We start from the raw sequence: 22,421 nt of genomic DNA on the forward strand, positions 1-22,421 counted from the left end.
AGGAGCACTATAGACCTTTATTCCCTAATGCAACCCATATCTTGGCAGCTGTCTTTCCCACTAAAAAGTTGTGAAAACATACATAGGACAAACTATTTGCATTAATCACAAAATTCCTCAATGCATCATTGGAGTTTTTGTAATTACACAAATGCTAGTCATTGAAAAAGAAAAAGGAGAGATATCTCCACTTATGGGGGAGAAAAAGAAAAAGAATTTATCATTATGTTAATTTCAGCAACCAAAAATACAAAAGCTTAATGGAGTTAGCAGCAACCAATTCAGCATGTGCTTATGCGCTCCAAACTTTAGAAACAATGGAGGACGTCACAGAAAACATGAACAAGACACCTTTGATCAAATTGGTTCACCCTGTCAATGCAGGATGATGCTCGGGAGAACATCGTCATTAGCTTTGTAGGATCATTGAGTTCATGCCCATAAAAGACCATCAAATCCAATTTCCAAATTTGACACAGGGCTGTCCCCAATATCTTGAATTGGGACTTGGTTATCTTCTGAGAAGTCTATGTATGGCTCCAGCAAATCAGCTGATCGTTCACATGGAATTCCATAGTCCTTGAGAATACAGGGTGAGGCAGCAGCTGCAGCTTCTCTTTCCAAAACAGCAAGAAAATTGTCTTCAAATTCAAATACCAAGTACTTGTCTCTGCAAGCTACACAAGTGTCAAACAATGAGGATTAAGAATGTGAAAGGTGCAAAGATTAAAAGGAAACCTGTTCCACATATCAGGTGGAGCCACTTACAGTCAACAAGATGAGCGAGATGCCGAATGTTCTTTATTGGTGTTCCATTGAACTTCAAAACCTGTGGCCATCATTAGTTCATTCATATCAGCATTGAATACACGATAATTCATCCATCATAAAGCAATTAATGAAATTTGGGAAGAGCTTTACTTGTTGATTGCCCATATCTTCATATCCAATATTCACTTCATTTGCCAAGACCTAGAATATAGGAGGAAAGAAGAATATCTAAAAAACATGTAGTGGCCACTGGAATCAGAGAAATTTTTTTAAGCAAGTATAGAAAGAAGTATCATCTCTGCAAAAGAAGGCAGAATATTTCAGACTCTACCATCCTAGGTGATTATAAACACATCCACTTAGGTAAGGATGTTTAGATATAAGATACAGCATATGCCAAAAAGAACATAATAAATGAATACATGCATACTGTGGCATGTCTAGATCCTATAGCCAGCACCTAGTGGCCTTTAAGCACATGATATGAATGGCCCACACAGTAGGAACATGGTAGTAACCTATCTTAGCCCTGCAAGATCCCACCTGTACATTTTGGCCCCACCCCACAGGTCAGTTATCACAGGGGCACAAGGGAGGGCACATAGTGGGGACCACAGAGGATCCACACACTACCAAGAAGGGACTCCCTAGTCTTCACTGTTCAATCAAAGCATCGTCTCATATACAAGGTAATCTGATTCAGATATTGGTTGAATAGGAATAATCCAGTACTCCTCAGGCCTCTTTGTGATCATGCTATGTAAGCAATTGAAGCTGGAGGCTGGCAGTGACAGTCATGTCCTCTCATTGCAGAAAATTAGGTTGGCTTAAGGTGCAGACCTGTTAGCAGGATGAGATACTATATTTTCCGTTTGTCGACTTTAACAGTCAAAAGACTTACCATTAAAAAAACAACAACAAAGAAACCTAACAATAAGATGCATTCTTTATTAAAATATACACATTAAGGTTCCTTTGTTCTTGGGAAAATACCCGTAAACGAAAAAAAAGCTGAGGCATCCTCCATGAATAATAACTTTTCTTGGTGGAGTAACTCTACAGCTTCCGTTCAGGTTTTCTTAGTTACTCTAATATCAACATATTACGCAATGACAGACTTTCATGAGAGAAAAAAAAGCATGAGCTAACCTGGGACAAAATTACAATCTCTTCTCCTTTGAACCTTGCTAAAGAGTAGCGTGCCTTAGCCAGTAATTTCAGCTGACCATGCGAAAACATCTCTAGTCATGTGACAGGTAGTAACAAAGGTGCTCAACCAAAATCTGAAGACACCAGAAGCATAAGAACATAAAATGAGAAACCAAATTTGCATTCTAACTTACCCCAATTGAATCTTCACACTCCTCACTGCAATATAAAGCAGAAATGCTAAGTAACTGATTCTTTGTTTTCCACGGTTTACAAACAGATCACCACATAAAAACAATTATAATAACTAAGGATTTTGGGAAATCTACGACTTACTCTATCAGTGGTTCAGAGAGTGGAGTGAACACGAGACCTGCAATTATCAGATAAGAAGGCTGCCCCCCTTCAATGTGATAAGGCACCTTACAAGAAGAAATTGTCAATTACGAGAATTCAAAAGGATTGCAAAACAACGAGAAAATGTCAATTAAAGTTAGTAGCTACAACAAAGTAAGGCTCTAGGTGCTTACCAGATGCACCCGTGGCCGCAAAACAGTCTTGACTTTCATGGAGGACCCTTCTCGGATGATTCCAAGCTCCGAGACATCACCAGAAAACCTGATGATCCAAAATATTATTATGTTCAAGAGCTTGAGCCACTGCCCGAACACATGATACAATGCTTACAATTTTTTAAATTAAAAAGCTCAGAAATACACATTATGGGAGACAGACATACAGAGCCTGACTGAAGTGTTTAAATCCCTCTAGAATATATTCTCAAAAATATTTATCTGTATTATAAATCAGTTAGCATTTTTTTCCCTGGCAAATCTAGTCATTCTGCTGCACCAGTTAGGAGAAACCATGAAGACTAATGGTACTTTGGACATGAAGGTGAAATGTATCATAACAGCTAAACTGTATGTGCAAGTCTTGGGCTAATAGTTCTTACAAATTCCGAAATGACAGAGAAAAGTAGGTTGTGACTTTACTTTTGACTTATAAGGTAGCGAAAAGCAATACGTTCTGTGGATCGAAAAGGGATGGTTCCTTCACACCCTACGGAAACACCATCAAAGCTCACAATCACGTCACCCTGGAAATGCATAAAAATTTTAAAAGCGTTAAAAATTGAGATAACCATTACATCAAAAAAAATAAAAGAAAAACAAATATAAAAATTGAATTGAAGTGAAACATGAACAAGTACAGATTCTTGTCCTTTAATGCAGAAAAGAACAAAGACAACACCTTCATAAGGCTTATGATTTCAGTAGAGGCACTAATTACTTGAAACTTGATATGTGCTGTCCTACAATTATGTAGACATTTGCAGTGCAATGTAGAAAATAGAGCCAAAGAAAACATTTGATGGAGCCCAATGAAATTTAAACATTAGACCAAGGGCCTTTTGTTTTCTGTGGCACAAATTGTATTGGCTTTTATCAACTTTATAAGTGATAAAGAATCTACCAAGATTTGGTGCTATGATGTAAGAGGCAGAAAGGTCAATTATATTCTTTTATGGAGCTAGAGTATGGCAAGTCAGTAGCACAGTAGCAAGACATTCTCAGTTTCTATGCTGGTATCGTGATTTAAGAGCCTTCAGTCCAGTGCAAGAGTATCACCAGTGGCTGCTGAGTACATCTTCATTATCAGCAGATCAAACATCTGTTTTACTATAGTAGTCATGCAGAATAATAATCCTTATATCAGAACTGTAGCCTCGACGTTGCTAGGTCTTCTGTGGAGTTTCCAAAGACATTCAGAATATCTATCAAGGAAAAATTCTGTTAGATGGAAATGTATTTCCACAATTGTGTTGATCCTGAAGACGGAAGACCCTAATATCAGGATTCAGACATTGGTCACTATAATTACCCATGGATGGAGTAAATCCATCAACTAGTAGTCTATCAGCAAGTAAAGATCTACTTTTTCAGCAGTGATAAATGTATTTTTTGCTCAATAAATCATGCAAGAATATATACACAATAAAAAAGAAAAATTTGATGATTTGACAAATATAGGAAGCAAAAACAAGAGACTGATGGAAAGTGGTGCTTCCTCAAGGGTGTTCATTATCATAAAGCTTTCTTCTAACTAAATGAGTCTAGACAAGCTCCCAATTGTCGCAATCATTGTACCGCGTGTCGCGCTCAAAAGAAAAGGGAAGGCCAGAAGGTGAAGCAGGAGTCAGAAACACTTGAAATATTTCAGGTACAATGGCAATCCAACTCAACCAATTATGATCATTGAAACCACCATCTGGGAAAGTCATGGTATGCTGCACCATGCAACACGTCAACATTGCTTGTGGACCAAGTCAAATCGGAAGTTGCTGCTATGACCATCAAATGAGTCCTAGAACTGGTTGATATGATGCCATCAGCTTTTACACTGCAGGAGGTTGACCATGGAATCAGGATACGATTACATAAATCTAAAGAGTCAAGTGGGCTAACAAACTGGTTGGTTAACAGATAGAAGTACTATAGGAAGTTCGCAGTGTAAGCTTACTTTCCTCCTGACCTTACGATTCTACTTTAAGATAGAGATATGAGCATTTTATTGATGAAGAAGCTACCACCATCAAGGGAAAAAGATAAAGGATTACATAAAATTTATAACAAATAGTCAGAGAGAGCTGATTGATTATAATATACAACATCTATAGTTCTATAATATTGTCAACAAGAATGATTTCTAGATGACTAATTTATGTTAGTCATTGCCTCTTGCAGGATCCAGCCAATGCAGAACGTTGGTTACCTGGACACTCATGTCCAGCTCCCAGAATCCATATTGGATATGTATCTGAATTAGATACAAATGTGTTTGGATACTTAACAATTACTTCAAGATCTAGCTTATAAAAATTGGTAGAAAGGTTTGCAAGCTCGGTACTGAAACCTATATCGGTACCATAGTAGTATGGTATCAGTATTGCCTGATATAGAAATCGATTGAGCTTACCAACACTCAGTATGGCTCCCATATCGAGTACTGGTACGATACTATATGCTCTGTACAGCGTGCTATGCACTGATACTTTGAACCTTGATTGATAGACTTGGATACTTGAAAGAGTTCAACGGTTATAATAATCTTACAACTGAACTTCTATTCTATTTAGAGACTGATAAATAATGTAGGTTTTAAAATAACTTTGCAAAATGTCATTTATCTGAAATCCTTAAGCTAATTGATAGGTTTGGATGAGAAACACACATAACAAAGACCTTAACAAATACATTTGAATGTTTTGTTTTGTCCAATTTTCATATAAAAATATATAATATCATAATTTAGTTGAACTAATTATTTCTATATATCCCTGTATCTCTTTTTTTTTTCCGCTTACTATCTCGAATACTCGGACATGTCTCTGAATCTAATTCTTGTGTTTGTGTCTATGCAACACTAAAAGAGTTTTGACAATATTTGTAAAAATTTGAATGTCAATCAAGCATGACATAGTTTACGTTACAAATTCAAATTTGACAAGATTTAAATAAACTCATTACATTGTAACTATTTCAACAGACTGTATACTTCAAAATTAATGTAAAATCAATACCATATAGGTTAGCATCTCTTAACAAATTCTATTTGCATTATAGTTCAGAAATACCGTTTGAGTTATCTAAATTCCAAGCAGTAAAATTTCAAGTCATGTCATGTATTACTATTTCAACATTTAAGTGTGGCAAATAATTTGTCACCAATACAAGGTGGACACTACTTCATTAACGTTGACCAGAATTTCAAGTCATACTGCATTGAAATAAGGCAAAATAACATTATGTACAAATCATGTCTGGGACTCCAAAATGAAGGAAAAAACCTTAGCCTTAAACCAATAGCTTGGTTTCAATTAGGTTTAGCTAGAAGGGTTTTGCATATTTTTAAACTAGTTTAGATTTCCAGAATGAGTCAACAAAATAAACTGAGGCATTTCTTTGAAAATAAAAATAAAAAAATAACTTTTTCTTTAACTGCTTGCTTTGGAATAAGAGATCTTGACCGTGGACCTTCATGATAATTGTGGCCCATATAGAGCTCTTCTATATTCAGATAATTAAGAAAATAAGTAACTCTTTCATAGAATGTACCCCAGAACAACAAGAAGTAGATTCAATAATGAGGTGCACAGCTAACTGCCAAACCATGATATTATGTATCATGAGCTTTGAATGTTTGCTAATAAATTTAATCTTATGTTCACGGAAAAAAGTAGATACTAGAGTAATTCAGAATATATGGCCCTTGGTTTCTCATGCTTCCCACGCAAATATGGGATTTCCTCTCCAGTACTGAACATGGAGACATCTCTCCAGTTTTCCCATATATTTTTGCCATTTTAGGGTATTTACTAACTATTCAGTTCAGACTCTCTTCATCTTCTCCTGCATTAAGGTATCAGTAGGAGCACTGCAATGATGCTGAAATAAAAAGCTCATGGTGTACCACGGAAAACGATAGCAGCAAATCCTAGTCATAAAGTAAAACAGAATTTGATTGCTTCCAGGCAACTGGAACTTTCCTCAATATAAGCACTCAAAAAACTTAGATACCACAGAGGAACCATAATAATCAAGATAACTTTTGCAGTAACAAGCTCCGGTTACCTCTTTTAGAACATTACCAGCTGCAGAAGTGGGTTCGACCCTCCGGACCAGTACACCCTACATGATGCAAGAACAAAAAAGAAATTAGAAAGCCAAACTAAGTTACAGCTTGGATGTAAAACAAGCAAAGGAAAAGACTGTCTACATATTTACATCAAATTCTGCAAGCTAATAATAAAATATCAACATGAAAAGTACTATATTGCAAACACAAACACAACTTAGAAAATATTAATAATACAATAACAGCATTCATCTGGGAATTTGTATTTCTGTTACTTATCCCTTACATAGTCATTAAAGCTCACATTTTGAATAAGGCTTTCCATTACACAGGGTATGATGACTTCATCACATACAGATTTCATGAGAATCCAAGGAAAAACCTGAACAATACATATCTTGAAGTGACATAAAAGATGATGGCACATGTTTCTCTTAGGCCAAATAGTTTAACAATCAGAGCAAGCATGCATTATTTTTCCCCATCACAGTTGCTCTTCAAAATTGGAATTTAGCCCTTTCTTTTTGTGAAGGATCTAGACGAATTGAAGACTTGGTCAGACTTGCTAGATATTACTCTTTCTAGTTAAGACAACCCTAAATCTACTGGATATGGTCATCCCTGAGCTGTTTTATTCATGCTTCAGAACTTTCATCATTAAGGCAAGTTTCATGCTGGTCCCAAAGAATGTGATCAAACAAGTTTCAGACAAACATCTAACATATATGCACTTCATAGACATTTTTGAAATTTCCTGACCACCCAAGAATTTAGCAAAAATAAAAGAAGAAGAAAATTAAAAAAACTGTGAAATTCAGAATTGAAAAATGAAGTACTGAATGATATAATGTTTGCACAGTTGATACATAAAAATATCAGCATGACACATTTGCTGTAATGTGTCTTAATTTGCCTATGTACCTTGCAGTTTGTTCTTAAAGATTGATCTCGACCTAGCTTTTCCTCTTCCCATTTTGTCAGAACCTCTTTCACTCCATAGAGCAACCTTGGAGGGTAGATCCACTGCATAAGCTAAAATGCTTAACCAATTATGATTAAGTTATCCATTCTCACCACTGGTCAGCTAGGTTTTGCGGCATGCCCTTTTCATATCAAGAAACGCCTAAATGCTAGGATCGCAATATATTTAGTGTCTATATATGGCATATGTAGAAGCATCTTACAGATTGATTTGGACAAGTTTGCACTCTGGCCGCATTTGAATGAAAGGTGGGAACAGGTATCAGCTTTCCACTCTAGCCCATTCCCATGTTTGGTAACTTATTTGGACATCAGAATGCTAATCCCATTGGATGGCAGATTCCCATGAAAAGGGGCAAGACCAATGTATTAACCTGGACAGATCAACTGAATCAACCCGCCAGACCTGCAACCACACCAGATCAAACTCAAACCTGTAAATCCCACAAATCCATGCGGCCCATTGAACAGGGTGGGTCAACCCCTTCCTGCCCTGGTAGCCCCCATTTTGACCCGTCTAGGCTGACCACTTTAAGGGTTCTAAAACAAAATATAATAATCTAATATTGTTTTACTATTTTACTCTTTAGTATTAAGATTTTTGATGTCATCCAAACTTGCCCTAAAGTTAATGCAATTGCAGCCTTTGCTGACCAACAACAGGACTGATCTAACAGCAGCTAAATCTTACTTCTGGGGCTTGTTTAGATATTAATATCTACTGAATTAGATGTCTCAAGACAAGAATATCAGAATATACTAAAATCATGTAAACAACGTTTACTAAACAAGTACGTCATAATACAAATATAAAGCGAGTTAAAAGTGTTTTGATATGCAAAATCTATGGTGGATGAGTTCCAAGCGCACCTCATTGGATGGTACTCTTAAGCATGCACGCAATGCAGGGTTCTCCAACTTCTGAAGTAAGACCCCAAGGCAAGGAAATCCTATATGTTAATGCACAAAATAGCACAGAAAGATCAGTTTACGTAAAATCTCATAACGAGGTAACATTTATCTTTCACGCTTACCACCCTTTCTGTTCTGTGTGCATGTGTGTATCTTATATAGAATAAGAGCAGTACATGGGTTTGCATATATCTAAAAGAGAGTTGGTCATTTGACGACATCACTACAATATCAGATATTAACTTACAAGACAGACATATATAGTTGCTTCAGAGCCTATTTCGGTCCTATGTAATTTCTTGATAAGATTCAATCTGTACTAAATAAAATTGATAGAGATGAAACAAATATACCAATAGTAAGCACAAGCCAAGAATTCATATATATCACAGCAAAATTTAAACCAACCAATCCAGTTCGGTACACCCCGAACCATCTGGTTTTGCATGAACATATCCCAAGATATATATTAATAATTATGTTTATATTATATATATATTTGTTTAGAAGATATAATCGGAGGACATGGATTGTTAGGTTCCATTCATATACCTGGTGGAATGTCGCATCTATGAACTAAGAAAATCATTCACTCATTAAAAAAAAAGGATTCCATATGAAATGAGGCATGGAAGGGAGCCACTACAATGAAGTTTCAGGAGTATGAGGTTGACAACCAGCAAAGCTAATGTTGGTTGGCATAACATTACAAGTTAAAGGTAGATTAAAATTTCCACAATAGTAAGTCAAAGTCATGATTTCAAGTCAAAAGCAATGTTATATTACGACATGTCATAACTATTAAGCCATATGAGCAAGTATTGCCACCGTTTCGATTATTGGAATGATAAAATTCGCAAGTACTTCGAAGTGTTTGCCATACCTGGATTCAATTCCATCCATCTATTCTTTAAAGAGATGTCAAGATTTCAAATTCCTCAGATCTAAATATTAGAATAAAACTTATCTATAACTTCACATAGTTACCATACAAGGATCTTTTCCAGACATTCAAGTAGTTGCTATACAAGAAAACCGTTCAGACTATCTAGGCTTCGTAGAAATATGAAATTTCATGAGTTCAACTTACCAGTATACTTTCCATTTCTTTCATAGTCATTTAGAAAATGAGATACAACAGTAGTTGGAATCACATATCCAATATTTTCAGCTTCTTCAGATCTGAATACCTAAATGAAGTATCTTGTAAGAGACCAAAAAAACATGATGACAACAAAGCCAAAATGAATCATTTACAAACTATAAATTCCATCTCCAGCAATGAACATTTAGATTTCATATATAAAGTGGATTTATACAGAGAAAAGATGAAACTAAGTACAAGCATGAAAGAAGAAAAGATGAACAAAACTAGAAATAATAACGAAAAAAGGAGAAAAGAGCAATGCAGAAGAAACATAAATAAAAAGGGTATCCTAGTGTACAAGGCTCCCGCTATTGCAGGATCTAGGGAGGGTCATATGTACACAGCCTTACCCCAATGTGTGGAGAGGTTGTTTCTGTATTTCCACCCCGTGACTCAGGTAATAATGAAGCAACCTTACCATTGCACCAAGGCATGCACTCAAAAATAAAGTACTTCATAGAAATACGAAAGTCCAAGATAGTAGAGCAGTGGAATGAAACACTCGGGCTGCATTTTGGATGTCAGATGCATTTAACCATGGAATGCCGTACCGGCCCGTACCGGCCCGTACGTACCGGTCCGGTCCTAGACCGATACCGGAACCACAAAAAACCGGTATTTCCCGATTTTTTAGCCGGACCGGACCGGTACGTACCGGACCGGACCGGTACCGGTACCGGCCGGTACGTACCGGACCTTGCATTTAACCATTGGTAAACACTCCCAAATCAACTATCTATTGGATAGAATGATCCGTTGTTTGTTGACCCAACATGAATGCTTGAGTGGAGAAAATATGCTGTTTGGTTGAAAAGGTGGTGGTTAACAAGTTAAGTGACTTTTCTTACTTCCATGGACCAGAAGGTGAGGTAAAAAGGTTGTTGAGGGGTAAAACTAGGTGAGAATTGAGAGTGGAGGGAGCTTTCCCTTGGTTAGCTTTATTTAACCCTCCCCCATAAAAATAAGTTATCCAGGTTAGTCTTCTTTTCTGGAGCATTGATCGATTAAAGATAACATGCCATTTTTGCCACTTGTTTGGCTGGCTAAACTGATAACTAGGTCGTAACCAGTCACTCAATTTAGCTCATTCTTCCATATGATCTACTGAGTAGGTGAGATTGTGGTTAAGTTGAACAACTATGTTACAAATCATTATGATGCCACATGATATGTGCAGTCACACAATTTAGCCCATTCTTCCATATGATCTACTGACACTGTTATGTAGAGGCACTGGCATGTAATGTACAAAATCACATTGCATCATATCATATATCAGAACTGTCATAGCGTACTTATAATATGTTTTCACACTTAAAAGCTGTCTGAAATAGATAAAATCATTTGAAATTAATGTTCATTTGCAAATTAAAAGATACAATATCGCAATGTCACTACTGAAAACTCAATCGAGACATTTTAGTAAAAGATATAACCCATGAGTTCTGGATGCAAGTACTTCCACCTCTTCAAGATCAAATGGAAATGTTCAGTTTGTAAAACTCGAACTCATTCTAACTGCAATTTCATAAAGGACCATCCCTGTTTATCTCACTCCATCTGAAATTTTCATTCGTGAAGGCTTCTTGATCATTGATTGACCAACTTTTCCCCATCCTAAAATAACGATGGAACTAGCAAAAGATTCTACTTTCAGACATTGTTAATTAACAATTTAAAGTCCCTTCTTGTAGTTCATTTAGCTGATAATTGCATACAGTTCAGGAACATAAAAAGTTTGATTATCACATAATCAGTCAATAGTGTAACATGATATAGTAGAAGATAATGTACCTGAAATGCTACACCAATACACTCCCCTCGGTCATTAAAAGCAGGACCACCACTATTACCTGCAACAATACAAACATTAATACTCCTCCCACACTACAAACAACAGAAATGACAAAAACAAAAATCACAAGTTGAATGGAGACCAACGATAGTGCTCCATAAACTATTAACTAACAACATATATTTCCGGATCTGACATTTACCAGGATTTATTGCTGCATCAATTTGAATGCCAAGCAGATCAGATGCTCCGTGAGCATATGAAGTAACCTGAGGTATTCAGAAGGAAAATGACCATAATTATTGTTATCAAGAATTTTAGATTTAGTAATGTACTCTAAAGTAATTGTTATTTGACCAAGATTTGCGTCCAAGTTGATTCTTAAAAAGTTGCATATCTAGCACCATGTTAATTTGCTCATGTAGCTAAACACAACAATATTAATAATCTATGTTAAATCACAAATGATCTCTCAGTACACCTGGTGGAGCTCACTGGAAAAAATTATTAGGATAATTACATTGTTATGCGATAATAATCCTTGGACTACCTGGTGTTTTGTTGCTTATGATAATCCATGGTGCAACATTTGGATACTTGTCATATATCTCCTTTCCTTTTTTCTGCTTAAGTGTTATGGAATAGGTATCAAAGTTTCTGTCATGACACTCCAGACATGCTTATGAACGCAAGGACTGGAATTGGCATGGCAACTGACAAGCGTCATGACGAGGTGGCCCAATGACAAAGATTGATATGAAGTCTATAACTCATTGCACATGTTATGGATGAAATATGCACGACAAAACCTTTGTCGTGCCAGACCTTGGCCAAATGATAAAGGTCTAGTTGCTTGTAGCTTCATTTAAGGGTACTCCACATGCACTACCAGACATCAGCAGATATGAAAATGCACATGATCAGCAGTTTAAATGTTTCCATAGTTGTTCGTGGTTACCTTACTTCTTCCACCTGATCTTTCAAAAGAGATTTATAAACAACATCAGGACCTTCATGCCCTACCCAAAGTGTTTCTCACATCCATCACGCTATTTATGGACTTAAAGAGGCTCCTCATGATTGCTTTAGCAAATTTTGTACATTGTCGTAAGAATTACATAAATTTTAAAAAATAGGTTCTTTCATTACAATTATCCACAGATCAGCTACTGAACAATGATAAACAGGTCGATATAACATATGTATATGAAAATGAGGTTATGAGGGTATAAATCATTGAACAATATAATGGAAACTGAAATTCAGAAATCATGATATTCTATATGAAAGTACTGATGCACTCAATTAGGAAAAGAACAGGTCTTAAAAAGTCATGATGAATAAGATCAAACCTCAATTCGCGATACCACACCCTTTGTTACAGATATAGTATCTCCACCGAGAGGATAACCTACAACAGTTACTGAATCCTGCAAATTGCCAATTGTTACCTTAAAAAGTTAAAGACAAATCAACTTAATTAGCAGCTTATGGAAAAGAACATATAAAAACATTAATAATAATTGTATTGACATGTAACAGGATGCACCATGGTACTGACGATTCAACCCAGCAAATAACATTGTACAGACTAACAAAAGAAAAGGACATAAATCTTACTACATTTCACACCCAAAAACATGCATCAGAGAGGTTTGAATTTCTGGCACACATTATCACATGCAGAAAGGGTCACTGGATATATTTTATTGCCTATTACCTGAAGGCATGGCAGACGTCCAAAACAAAGTGGTTCAGCTCCTCTCCAGAATTCCTCACTCTCCACTGAGAGTAATGCAATGTCGCATTCTATGCCTCTAGCTAAAACCTGTGAATCAGATCACTGAGGAGTTTTATTAGCCAATGTAACAGCCAGTTCTAAAAGCTTCGATATCCTTGAAATGACTTTTAAACATCACTAAAAAAGGTTGCACATGAAAAAATTACATAGCAATCTGCTATTAGCAACTGTAATTCTTTATATAGTGGTGCCACGAGGGCCTGAGAAAACGGAGTATGAGAACAAATACTTGTGCAAAGTTGCCATTAAACAAAAGTAAACCATCTTGTTTCACAAAAACGAATGAAACAATAAGCAGATCATCAGTGAAATTCCAGTTGGTGAAGTCAATAAAAAATTGAACAAGCATACAGACATTAAGAGGAAAAAAAGACTCAGAATAGAACATAACATGTTTGGCTGCCTACAGTAAAACAGGGTTGGAAAATTATAAACAATGTAGAAATATAGCTGGAGAACAATGGTAAGATAACACCCAAAGAAGCTTTGGAAATATTCAACTTCATTTTAGTATGGGTCAACTTGAATCAGAAGTCTCTCAAGGTTAACAGACTGTCCTGCTGCACCTCCTTTAGAAACTAATAACAACTGTTTCCCAGGATAAAGCCAACTCTAGATTTTCCGATCAGTTTCTATTTTTCCTCATTTATCCTTCTCCTTCACAGTCTCCACCTCCCTCAAAAGGAACTAGTTGCTATATCAGTTCAATCACCAAGCATAAATTACTATTATGCTGATACTCATTTTTCTGCTCAAAGATATATGACAACTAATAGCATTTTTAAAAGAAAAATCAACATAAACACGTTCAACCTGTTTGCCAAGTTAATTGCTTGATCGAAGGTCCACCAATTTTACAAACCACTGTCATTTTATATTTTGCTGCATATTTGTTATAAATGTTTATAAATTATTGAGAACAGAATGAAATTAAAACCAAGTGAAATCCTGCTATTTTCTTCAGTTTAATGAAGGCACTTGACCATCTAATAAGCTGAATGTTCAAGTAATTTGTGGCTTATGTTCTGGATCAAAGTGTACCTTTGGTAACTTACTCAAGGAAAAGGTAGAGGATCAGAAACCAGCCTGAGTGTAAGTTTTGATACCCTTATTTAGAACCTACACCCCAGCATATCTGCGAGTACCTTGGGGTCAAGGCCTAGTGTTTGGAGTCCTTCCAAGTGCTAATGTTAGGTTTGACAACCTCTGGCCTATTGAGGAGATCTTAGTCCAGAAATGTTGCACAAAGGATAAGCTGATTCTCTGTACAGGAAGTTTATTACCTGTGAAAGCTTTTTCTTGGTTCTTTTGGGTTAGAAATAACTACCAGGCCTTTAAAGTTTAATGTTTAGCTACAAAGACCTTCAAGTGAGCATAAGATGACTTGCTCAATTTGTCAGGCTTCATGTTTTATTGACTTGATTATTCTTATGCTTTCTTCTTGTCTCTTCTTTCTTCCTTGGTACTACCTACACCAGACCTTCTCTCTTTTAAAGAGATTCTATGCTTTTCACCTGACAATGAGTTTCATTAGAGTTCTTCAACAACACATAAGGGTTAAAAAAAAAAGACCTTAATTTCCAATACCTTCATCATTGTTTTCTTGTAAGTTGGACTGGTAAAGAAGCAATGAACAGATAAATGGAAAGAGACATGAAATCCATCAAGATACCATATATTAATTGAGGAGAGCCACAAAGTAAGAATTGGAAAACCCATGGAGAAAAGTGTACAGGAGAACAAAAGGACACAATAAAATCACTATGAGCAACTAGTGAGGAAAACAGCAGAGATGTATAATATAAAAGTTTGCAAATACAAGAAAATACCTTAGCCACAAACTTGGTGTTATCTCCCCTTCTCTTCAATTTGACCTATTGCCATTAAACCAAAAAATTGAAAGGCAAATATAACTAACCACACGTAATAACAATAGGAAAAAAAGAACATAATTTTTAAACAAAGAAAAAACACAAAAAAATGAAAAGACTCGACCTCTGAACAGAGTGATCATTTCCACAGCAAAAAATGGATAATTCAAATGGTGAAAAGATTAGTACAGAAAAGATGATGATGAAAAGGGAAATATTATTTAAGGGCTACCCTATAGAAAATTAGACCACACCACAACAAATATTGATTATTATAGCCAGGTTTGAAGTTTAAACTGGGAGCAAAATATTTGTCAAACAAAAAGGTTTCGCTTGGAACTAGTTGAAAACCAGGGTCGGTGGAATCATCCCGAACCGGACAGTTCCGACCGTCCCGAGCCGTACCGGTGTCTCACCGATACGGTTCCGGCAACGAAAACGGAACCCGTTGCCGGAGCCGAAGAAGGGAAGAGAGAGCTAGCGAGGGAGGGAGGGAGAGAGAGCGCGGGATGTCGGCGAAGGCCGGCCTCGGCCGCAGAAAGCGAAGTTGCGGCTGCTGCTCCTGTTTCGAACGAAACAGAGTCCAGCCGTGGCCTCGACTTCACTTAAAAATCGCAAAATTAAAACATGCCGACTTTACTTAAAAAACGCAATTTTTTTAAGGCCGCGGCCGAACCCTGTTTGTTCGAAACTAGGGCCGCGGCCACGGCTTCACTTCCCACGGCCGAGGCCGGCCTCCGCCGACCTCTGTTGGCCTCCGCCAACACCCTGTCTTCCACTACCCTCTTCCGACCCTTCCTTCCCCGCTCGCTTTCTCTCTTTTTCTCTCTACACGGTCCCTCTCTCGGTACAGGCCCAACACGGCCCATACCGAGTCGTCCCGCCGGAGAACCGGTATGGTGCCCAGTACTGATTCCTTAAACCTTGTTGAAAACTGACTCCCCTTTTAGGAGTTTGCCAATTTTAAATAAAATTTAATTATAAATAAATGAGAGATGGGATTTGTTTGCTCTTTCTTACTTCATTCTATGTATTTTTGAGTGGTTTTGACAGGTAAATTTGGTTTCAAACGCTTGGGTGTTGGCTTGGGAAAACTTAAGCTCAAAAATAGCTGAGATTATAGTATTGGCCTCAAATTTTGTCGGGCATCTCAATCCCATTTTTTTTTACCTTAGCATTCAAGAGTACCCAACAAACTACGTAGATCTCTCTCAGCCTGTTTTAAAAAAATCTTCAAACTTTAGGACAAATTGATATAAGATATTCATGAGAAGAAGGGCTTTACTTTCATGGAAACAACTTAGAGAATATGGGTCATGTGAATAGACATGCTCTCAAGGAACACTATTTAATTCCAAAATCCATCGTAAAAATCTACTAGCAAACTTTTCTGCGATATACTCTCATACCAAATTAAAAAAAAGGTCAAAAAAATGTATTTTTAATATGACCATGCATAAACATGAACGATCATAGGGTATTTCATGAAATTTGTCTACCAAAATCTACAAAACTGGTACCAAGAATCATACCAACACGTTACAGGTTCAGTACGATACAGTCAGAACGATATGTATACATCTTGTACTAGACAGGCTTCCAACACTTTATTCTCACTCCTAAACATGCATTGCCCAAAATCGGCCAGTACAGGTCGATGTCATACGGTACACCCCCCCCTCCCCCCAGTTTTTTAGCAGTATGGGAGGCTTCCACTTGGTTCAGACTAGTATGAATCGGTTTGACTTATAACACAAACTGAACCTTGATAATATACCAGTACCTTACTAGTACAATACGGTCGGTACAGGTCGGTATGGCAGACCTTGCATTATCCTTGCAACATCATCAAAACAAAAAAAAAATTATGTCATATTTATGTATATTTGTAAAAAGATGTATTTGAAAGCAAGAACCTTGCCTCATTTTTTTTTTTGGTGGTGAGTTACAATTTTAGATGAACGATGTTAACCAAAGTTGTAATACTATAACAATCCTCATAAAATTTAATGTGTTTTCATTCATCAAACCATGTTAAGCTGTACCTGGGTATCATGTTCAACACAATGTGCATTTGTCAAAAGCTTCCCATCACCAATCATAAAAGCACTGCAAAATAAAGAAAGCATTAGATATGCATTTGCTTAAGTCAATAACATGTAAAGATTGATGATAGAGTATCGAAAAAGATGAAGAATATGTGCACATGTGAGAATGAGACAGTTCTTCCATGAATTGTACTCAATTTGTCAATCTCGACTAATTCTCTACTGTTACAGATACAAACTTCTCTACAAATTGTGATATATCACATAGGCAATGTTTGGTTGGCCTTTATATGGTTAAACCAAATTTATTGCAAGAGACGATGAGTTTCCAAGAACTAATTTTTAGTATAGCTTGTACAGTACAATGCACAAATTAGTTTTTGCATCCCTAGAAGATACCTTTCAATAAACTAGCACTGAGAACTCATTTACTCACCATATTAATTCTAGTCCATTTAAATGTTGTGCATGTCACAGCCATCATCTACTTCATCTTTAATGAAAGACAACACCAAACAGTTGGCCAAACATCATTGGTAATCAAATACCCCATTAGAAAATGTCATGCACCACATCATCCAAAACATTTAATCATATCTAGTGTCACTCCAACTAGAAACTTGACTAAAAGAATAGAGTTGTAACTTCATAAAGATATGAGAAGAGAAGATATTGGGGAAACAAGGACATGGGTCTAATCACGATCTGTTGTGCCGGTACCAAGCACCGTACCAGTTGTCCGGCGGCACGAGTCGGTATGAGCCCGCGCCGTGTTGTGCCGGGCTTGTACCGACACAGCAAAGAAAGTAGGAGAGAGAGCGAACGGGAGAGAGGAAAGAGAGAGAGAGAGAGAGAAGGGGGAGAGAAGGAGGTCAGCGGATGGTGGCGAAGGCCGGCACCTAGGCAGAAGACGGAGGGCGCTGCTAGATCCTTGTTTCGTTCGAAACAGAGGTCTGACTACTAAAACAATTTACGATTTTTAAGTGAAGTTGGCAAATTGTTTGCCGACTTTACTTAAATATCACCAAATTAAAAAAAATAAAAAAAATAAAGTGAAGTAGGCAATGGATTTGCCGACTTTAACTTAAAATCTACAAAAATAAAAGAGGCCCCCTCCGGGTCCCTGTTTCGAACGAATTAAGGGACCAGGGGCGGAGCCTCGCCTCCGCCTCCCGGGCCTCCGTCGGCCGGGCCGGCCTCTCTTCCTCCCTCTCCCTCTCCCTCTCCCTCCTCCCCTGCTCTCTCTCTCTCTCTCTCTCTCTCTTCCTCTTTTTTCTTCTTCTTCTCGTCCTTCGGCGATGGCGTCTCGGTTTGGTTGCCGGAACCATCCCGATCCCGCCGGTACAGCTCAGAACGCCCCGAACCGAGTAGTTCGGGATGGTTCCGTCAACCATGGGTCTAATAAGAAAAGGAGGGGATTGGGGAGATTAAGGAAGCAGCAAAACATGTGTTGACTTTCTTGATGGGATGGGAAGAGAAGAATGGGGAAGTTTAGAACCACGGCCACAAGATAAGTTTATGTAGTAGTGGACTTGTATCTGATGGTCTCTTGGCTTCTCATCAAGCTCAATTTTTGATGAAAGCATGAGAATGAAAAGTTATGTAAATTTAAATTTATAGGGCCAAGGTTTCTCTTCGAGGCCGTAGAAAGAAGTGTTTTTTAAAAAATATAGAGTTCTCACATAAAGAATTTCATCACCATGCATCATTTCATCCCATACTAAAGGCCTGCTTTGAGTTATTTGTGCAACTTCAGAGACTATCCAAAAAAGTTTGTCATGTTTAAGATGATTATTGTGATGATCAAATAAATAGAAAATGGCTGGGCTAGAAGCATTACTCAAATTATAAACTTAAGCTTCTTGGCAACTAGTAAACTCAGATTCTAGAAACATGAATTGATTCTCTAATCTAAATCTAGTATATAGCCTCCAAACCAGCCTAGGCTAATTATAATACAATATGAACTTAGCTTGTATGGCTCTACCAAAAGCACTATAGAGTTTAGACTTAATCATTGCATTCTCAGATCAAGTCGATCCAAGCCTACGAAAAAACAATCCGTTTATTTTCTAACCATTATATCTAACTAGCCCAACAAGCTTACTGACTCACTAATTTCAGGATATCTTGTCCAAAAGTTGCTTCAAGTTGCTCCATCTCCAAAATAAAAAGACCCAATTCTCCAGTCCCTTGCAACCTTAGCCAAAAAATACACCCAAAAATTCAAGCTGACATCAGTAATGACCATGATATTCACTTAGTTACTGTAATCAAGCAAATGGTGGAGTTTCCTACACCTCATATAAGGTACTTGATTTCTCTACCAATACGTAAAACAATCAAAAGAAAAGAAAGGAGGCAGGTTAAGCCTACAAAATCTGAGTTTTCTAACTCCAAGGAATGCAACTCAGACACCAGCCCATGGAACATAACACTTAGGCCTATGCAGTCACCCAGCCTATGTCCAGCCAAAAATATTTTAAAAAATGAGAAGTTTTAACAGCAAATATTGACAATATAGTGACCATCTTAAGTAAACCCCAAAGTTACGGGTATAGAAGCACGCTTTCAGTACCTAAGTTTTATCCATCGACCATAGTCGATTCCCAGTTTTTCTTTAGTCAGTTCTACAGTGGACTTCTGACATACGGCACAAGTAATGACCAAAGAATGAAACACTACTGAATAAAAAGAAAAAAAATGTCATGACAGGGATGGTAATTTATCTCTTTTGTATTAATCTTGTTGACCTTAAGTAATGCATCACATATAGTAATCGAAACTTGCCTTGCAGTACTTGTATATTGCCTTTGTTTTTGCCAAGGAAGTGAATAATCAGGTGCAGTATGCGTGCAGTAAACCTGGACAAAATGGATAATGTGTTTGGTGACTAAATTATATGCAACACATTTTATATTACCAATTAATCGCCTGGATCATTAGAATCCAGTCATGATCATACCTTCACAACAGCATTAAGAAAAGCTGCATCTTGAAGATTCCCAGTGTCGTCAAACTGATAAAAAAAATTATTTTTTAGTATCCATCCATCAAACCATCATCAAAAGCATGCTAAATATATGAGAGGGATATAGCAAGTAAAAAATCGAGCTTTTTATGAAATTTCTAATATTGATGAATCCAAATAATTCACCAAAAAGGATAAATCCTTGTACAACTACAAATGACCAGTCCACAAACTTATAACCATGGTTTGCCATACCGACCTGTGCCACTCGATATTAGATGTATCCATACTGTAGCGATAAGGTATCAATACAGTATCAAGGTTTGATATGGTGCAGGGGTAGAACCAATCAGGTGGAACCAACTTGTATCAGGTGGAACCAACTTGTATCAGGTGGAACCAATCAGTTCCATCCAACCTGTACGGCCCAATTTCAGGCGATACATGGTTGGGCATCAGAAATAAGTCTCTCAATCCTATATCCATATAGGGAACGTACCAGGCATACCATACCATCTGGTAAGGTACTTGTACAGCTTCCGGTACCGGTACAGCGAAGCTTAATTATGAAAATCCCAAAATATGATAAATCTTATTATTTTGGCATCATAAAAATCATCGTCACTATCCTAAGTTTATTTTTTGCTTTGGGTAGCCAAACTTGGTTAGAGATAGGCAGATTTAGCACATAAAAAATTAAACATGAAGTGAATAAAAATGAGTCATGAATAAATACCCTCTAGTTGGTAAACATGCTTGCATTTCCACTATTTTCTCCACAAAAAACATGCCAACATGGAAACTAGCAATGTCTAAAAAGTTTTGAGGACTATCATGTTGGTAGTTCAGTTATGTCCGACCCCATAAAACAGAAATCCAGTAGCCAAATCTTACATTAGAATGATGTGACCCTCAATTTAACCTATTTTCTAACCCAAAACACCCAATCAGACTCAGCTTACTGTACATGGTAATGTTTGACCTGGACACAACTCCAATTCTTTAGGCATTTAAAAATGCTCCAGAAGCCGGATGTCAACGACATTTTTTAACTATATGGAAAAATATTGACTCGAATTGTACTCTTTGTTGAATATTAGACATTTGTCTTACTATTTATTTTGAATCATCCTCTTTTAACTAGATGAAAAATGTAACTCTACAAAAGAAAGCCAGGCCTCTTCTATATGAAAAAAAGGGTCATTCCAAACCTTGTGACAGCTGTTACAAGTTTTGAATAAGTAAAAAAGGGACAATCCTGCTTTTAGTTTTCCATACAGACAAATAGTTCCATTTCTTTTTTATTGTTGAATATTTGGACAGAGTATATTAAAGGGAGGAATTTCTTCTCTCCAATTGGCAAAAAACCTAACTTGCCAGTCTCCGAGCTTAAGCTGATGCAACAAAAAGCAACCCTCTACAAGTGCCCTCAACATGGGACGAGTCTAGCCGTGATGGAAGAAGAATAGGTATTAATACATGTAATACATCCATCACCAATGCACAAAGAATAAACCAAAGAGCCTTATGGAAACATAGTCCTACGAAACTATAAAATAAAAGTGATCATTTTCATCATAGGAAGATGTTAATCAAGAAAAAAGAAACAAAATGTAGCCGTCCTTCCCTATGTCATAAATGTCTGGGAGAGTCTGATGCCCAAGACCCAGTTGAGTACATCAAATATTCAAAGCAAACACCACAAATTCATAAATGCGTGCTCAAAAAGCAATTGCAATTGCAGTTAGGGTTTGTTAGAGAGTGTAAATCATGCCTGCTGTTCCCTGAGATCATACACCAGATCTTTGTCCTTCTTCTGCAATCCAGCGGACCCGAACACCATCGACTGGGACCAACCCGCCTCCCCTCTACTCCCATCCGGCGGAAGATACGCCCTCTCATCCTTTCCTCTTCCTGGAAACCTCTTCTGAGAAACCCCTTTAAACTACCCTCAAAAACAAGCACAATACCATCAAAAATCTAAAGAAAAATCAAACTTTCCGATAAAATATCGATCGTAAGACAACTAAAAATGACATGCAATCAAGAAAAAATTTATTTCGTCTTGTTTTGATTACCTCGTCTCCGTTTTTTCGCGCAGGAGGGCCTTTTCTGAGGGATTTCTTTCGGGAGCGCGGAGGTCGATGGGAGCAGGCGAAGATTGACCTCCGAGAGGAGCAAGAGGATTGGCAGGACAGAGAGGGAGAGGAGCAAGAAGGCGAGGCTAGAACTGCGGCCATGGCCGCCATTAGAGGAGGAGGAGGAGAGCGAGGGAATGAGGGAGGTTTAAGAAGAAGGGAATGTACCATCCTTTAGCTCGCTCCTTATCCTCTCTGG

At 37.3% G+C, this 22,421-nt stretch overlaps 1 protein-coding gene across 4 annotated transcripts; it reads right to left on the minus strand.

The window, feature by feature from the left end:
- Positions 1-83: 83 nt before the first annotated feature.
- LOC103714867 (protease Do-like 2, chloroplastic) lies at positions 84-22,392 on the minus strand. 4 transcript variants are annotated; one of them, XM_026807606.2, is made up of 21 exons: positions 22,163-22,391; positions 21,859-22,029; positions 20,079-20,132; positions 19,904-19,977; positions 17,111-17,174; positions 15,024-15,068; positions 13,114-13,221; positions 12,746-12,823; positions 11,596-11,662; positions 11,393-11,451; positions 9,542-9,641; positions 8,410-8,489; positions 6,555-6,611; positions 2,916-3,019; positions 2,451-2,538; positions 2,257-2,342; positions 2,115-2,139; positions 1,921-1,992; positions 922-972; positions 769-829; positions 84-670 (listed from the first exon to the last, which is right to left on the minus strand). In XM_026807606.2, coding segments are annotated over exons 1-21 (1,617 nt in total). In that variant the 5' UTR covers positions 22,334-22,391; the 3' UTR covers positions 84-668. The 4 variants fall into 4 exon arrangements, with proteins under 4 accessions (XP_026663407.2, XP_008800525.2, XP_026663408.2 ...); XM_008802303.4 differs by having other exon boundaries at positions 84-677; positions 22,163-22,389; XM_026807607.2 differs by lacking the exons at positions 84-670; positions 769-829; positions 922-972 and adding exons at positions 979-1,611; positions 1,765-1,827 and having other exon boundaries at positions 22,163-22,392.
- Between the last annotated feature and the right edge of the window lie 29 nt (positions 22,393-22,421).

The sequence above is a fragment of the Phoenix dactylifera genome, chromosome 12, assembly GCF_009389715.1.
Source record: "Phoenix dactylifera cultivar Barhee BC4 chromosome 12, palm_55x_up_171113_PBpolish2nd_filt_p, whole genome shotgun sequence".
NCBI lineage: Eukaryota > Viridiplantae > Streptophyta > Magnoliopsida > Arecales > Arecaceae > Phoenix > Phoenix dactylifera.

Bases quoted from the DNA above. Each gene is read 5' to 3' on its own strand.
- LOC103714867 (XM_008802303.4), bottom strand. From the start codon at position 22,333: ATGGCGGCCATGGCCGCAGTTCTAGCCTCGCCTTCTTGCTCCTCTCCC. The intron at 15,069-17,110 runs GTACAGCTTAAC...TAATGGCAATAG, and splicing joins GTGTTGAACATGATACCCAG to GTCAAATTGAAGAGAAGGGG. The intron at 12,824-13,113 runs GTAATAGGCAAT...GGCAATTTGCAG, and splicing joins GACGTCTGCCATGCCTTCAG to GATTCAGTAACTGTTGTAGG.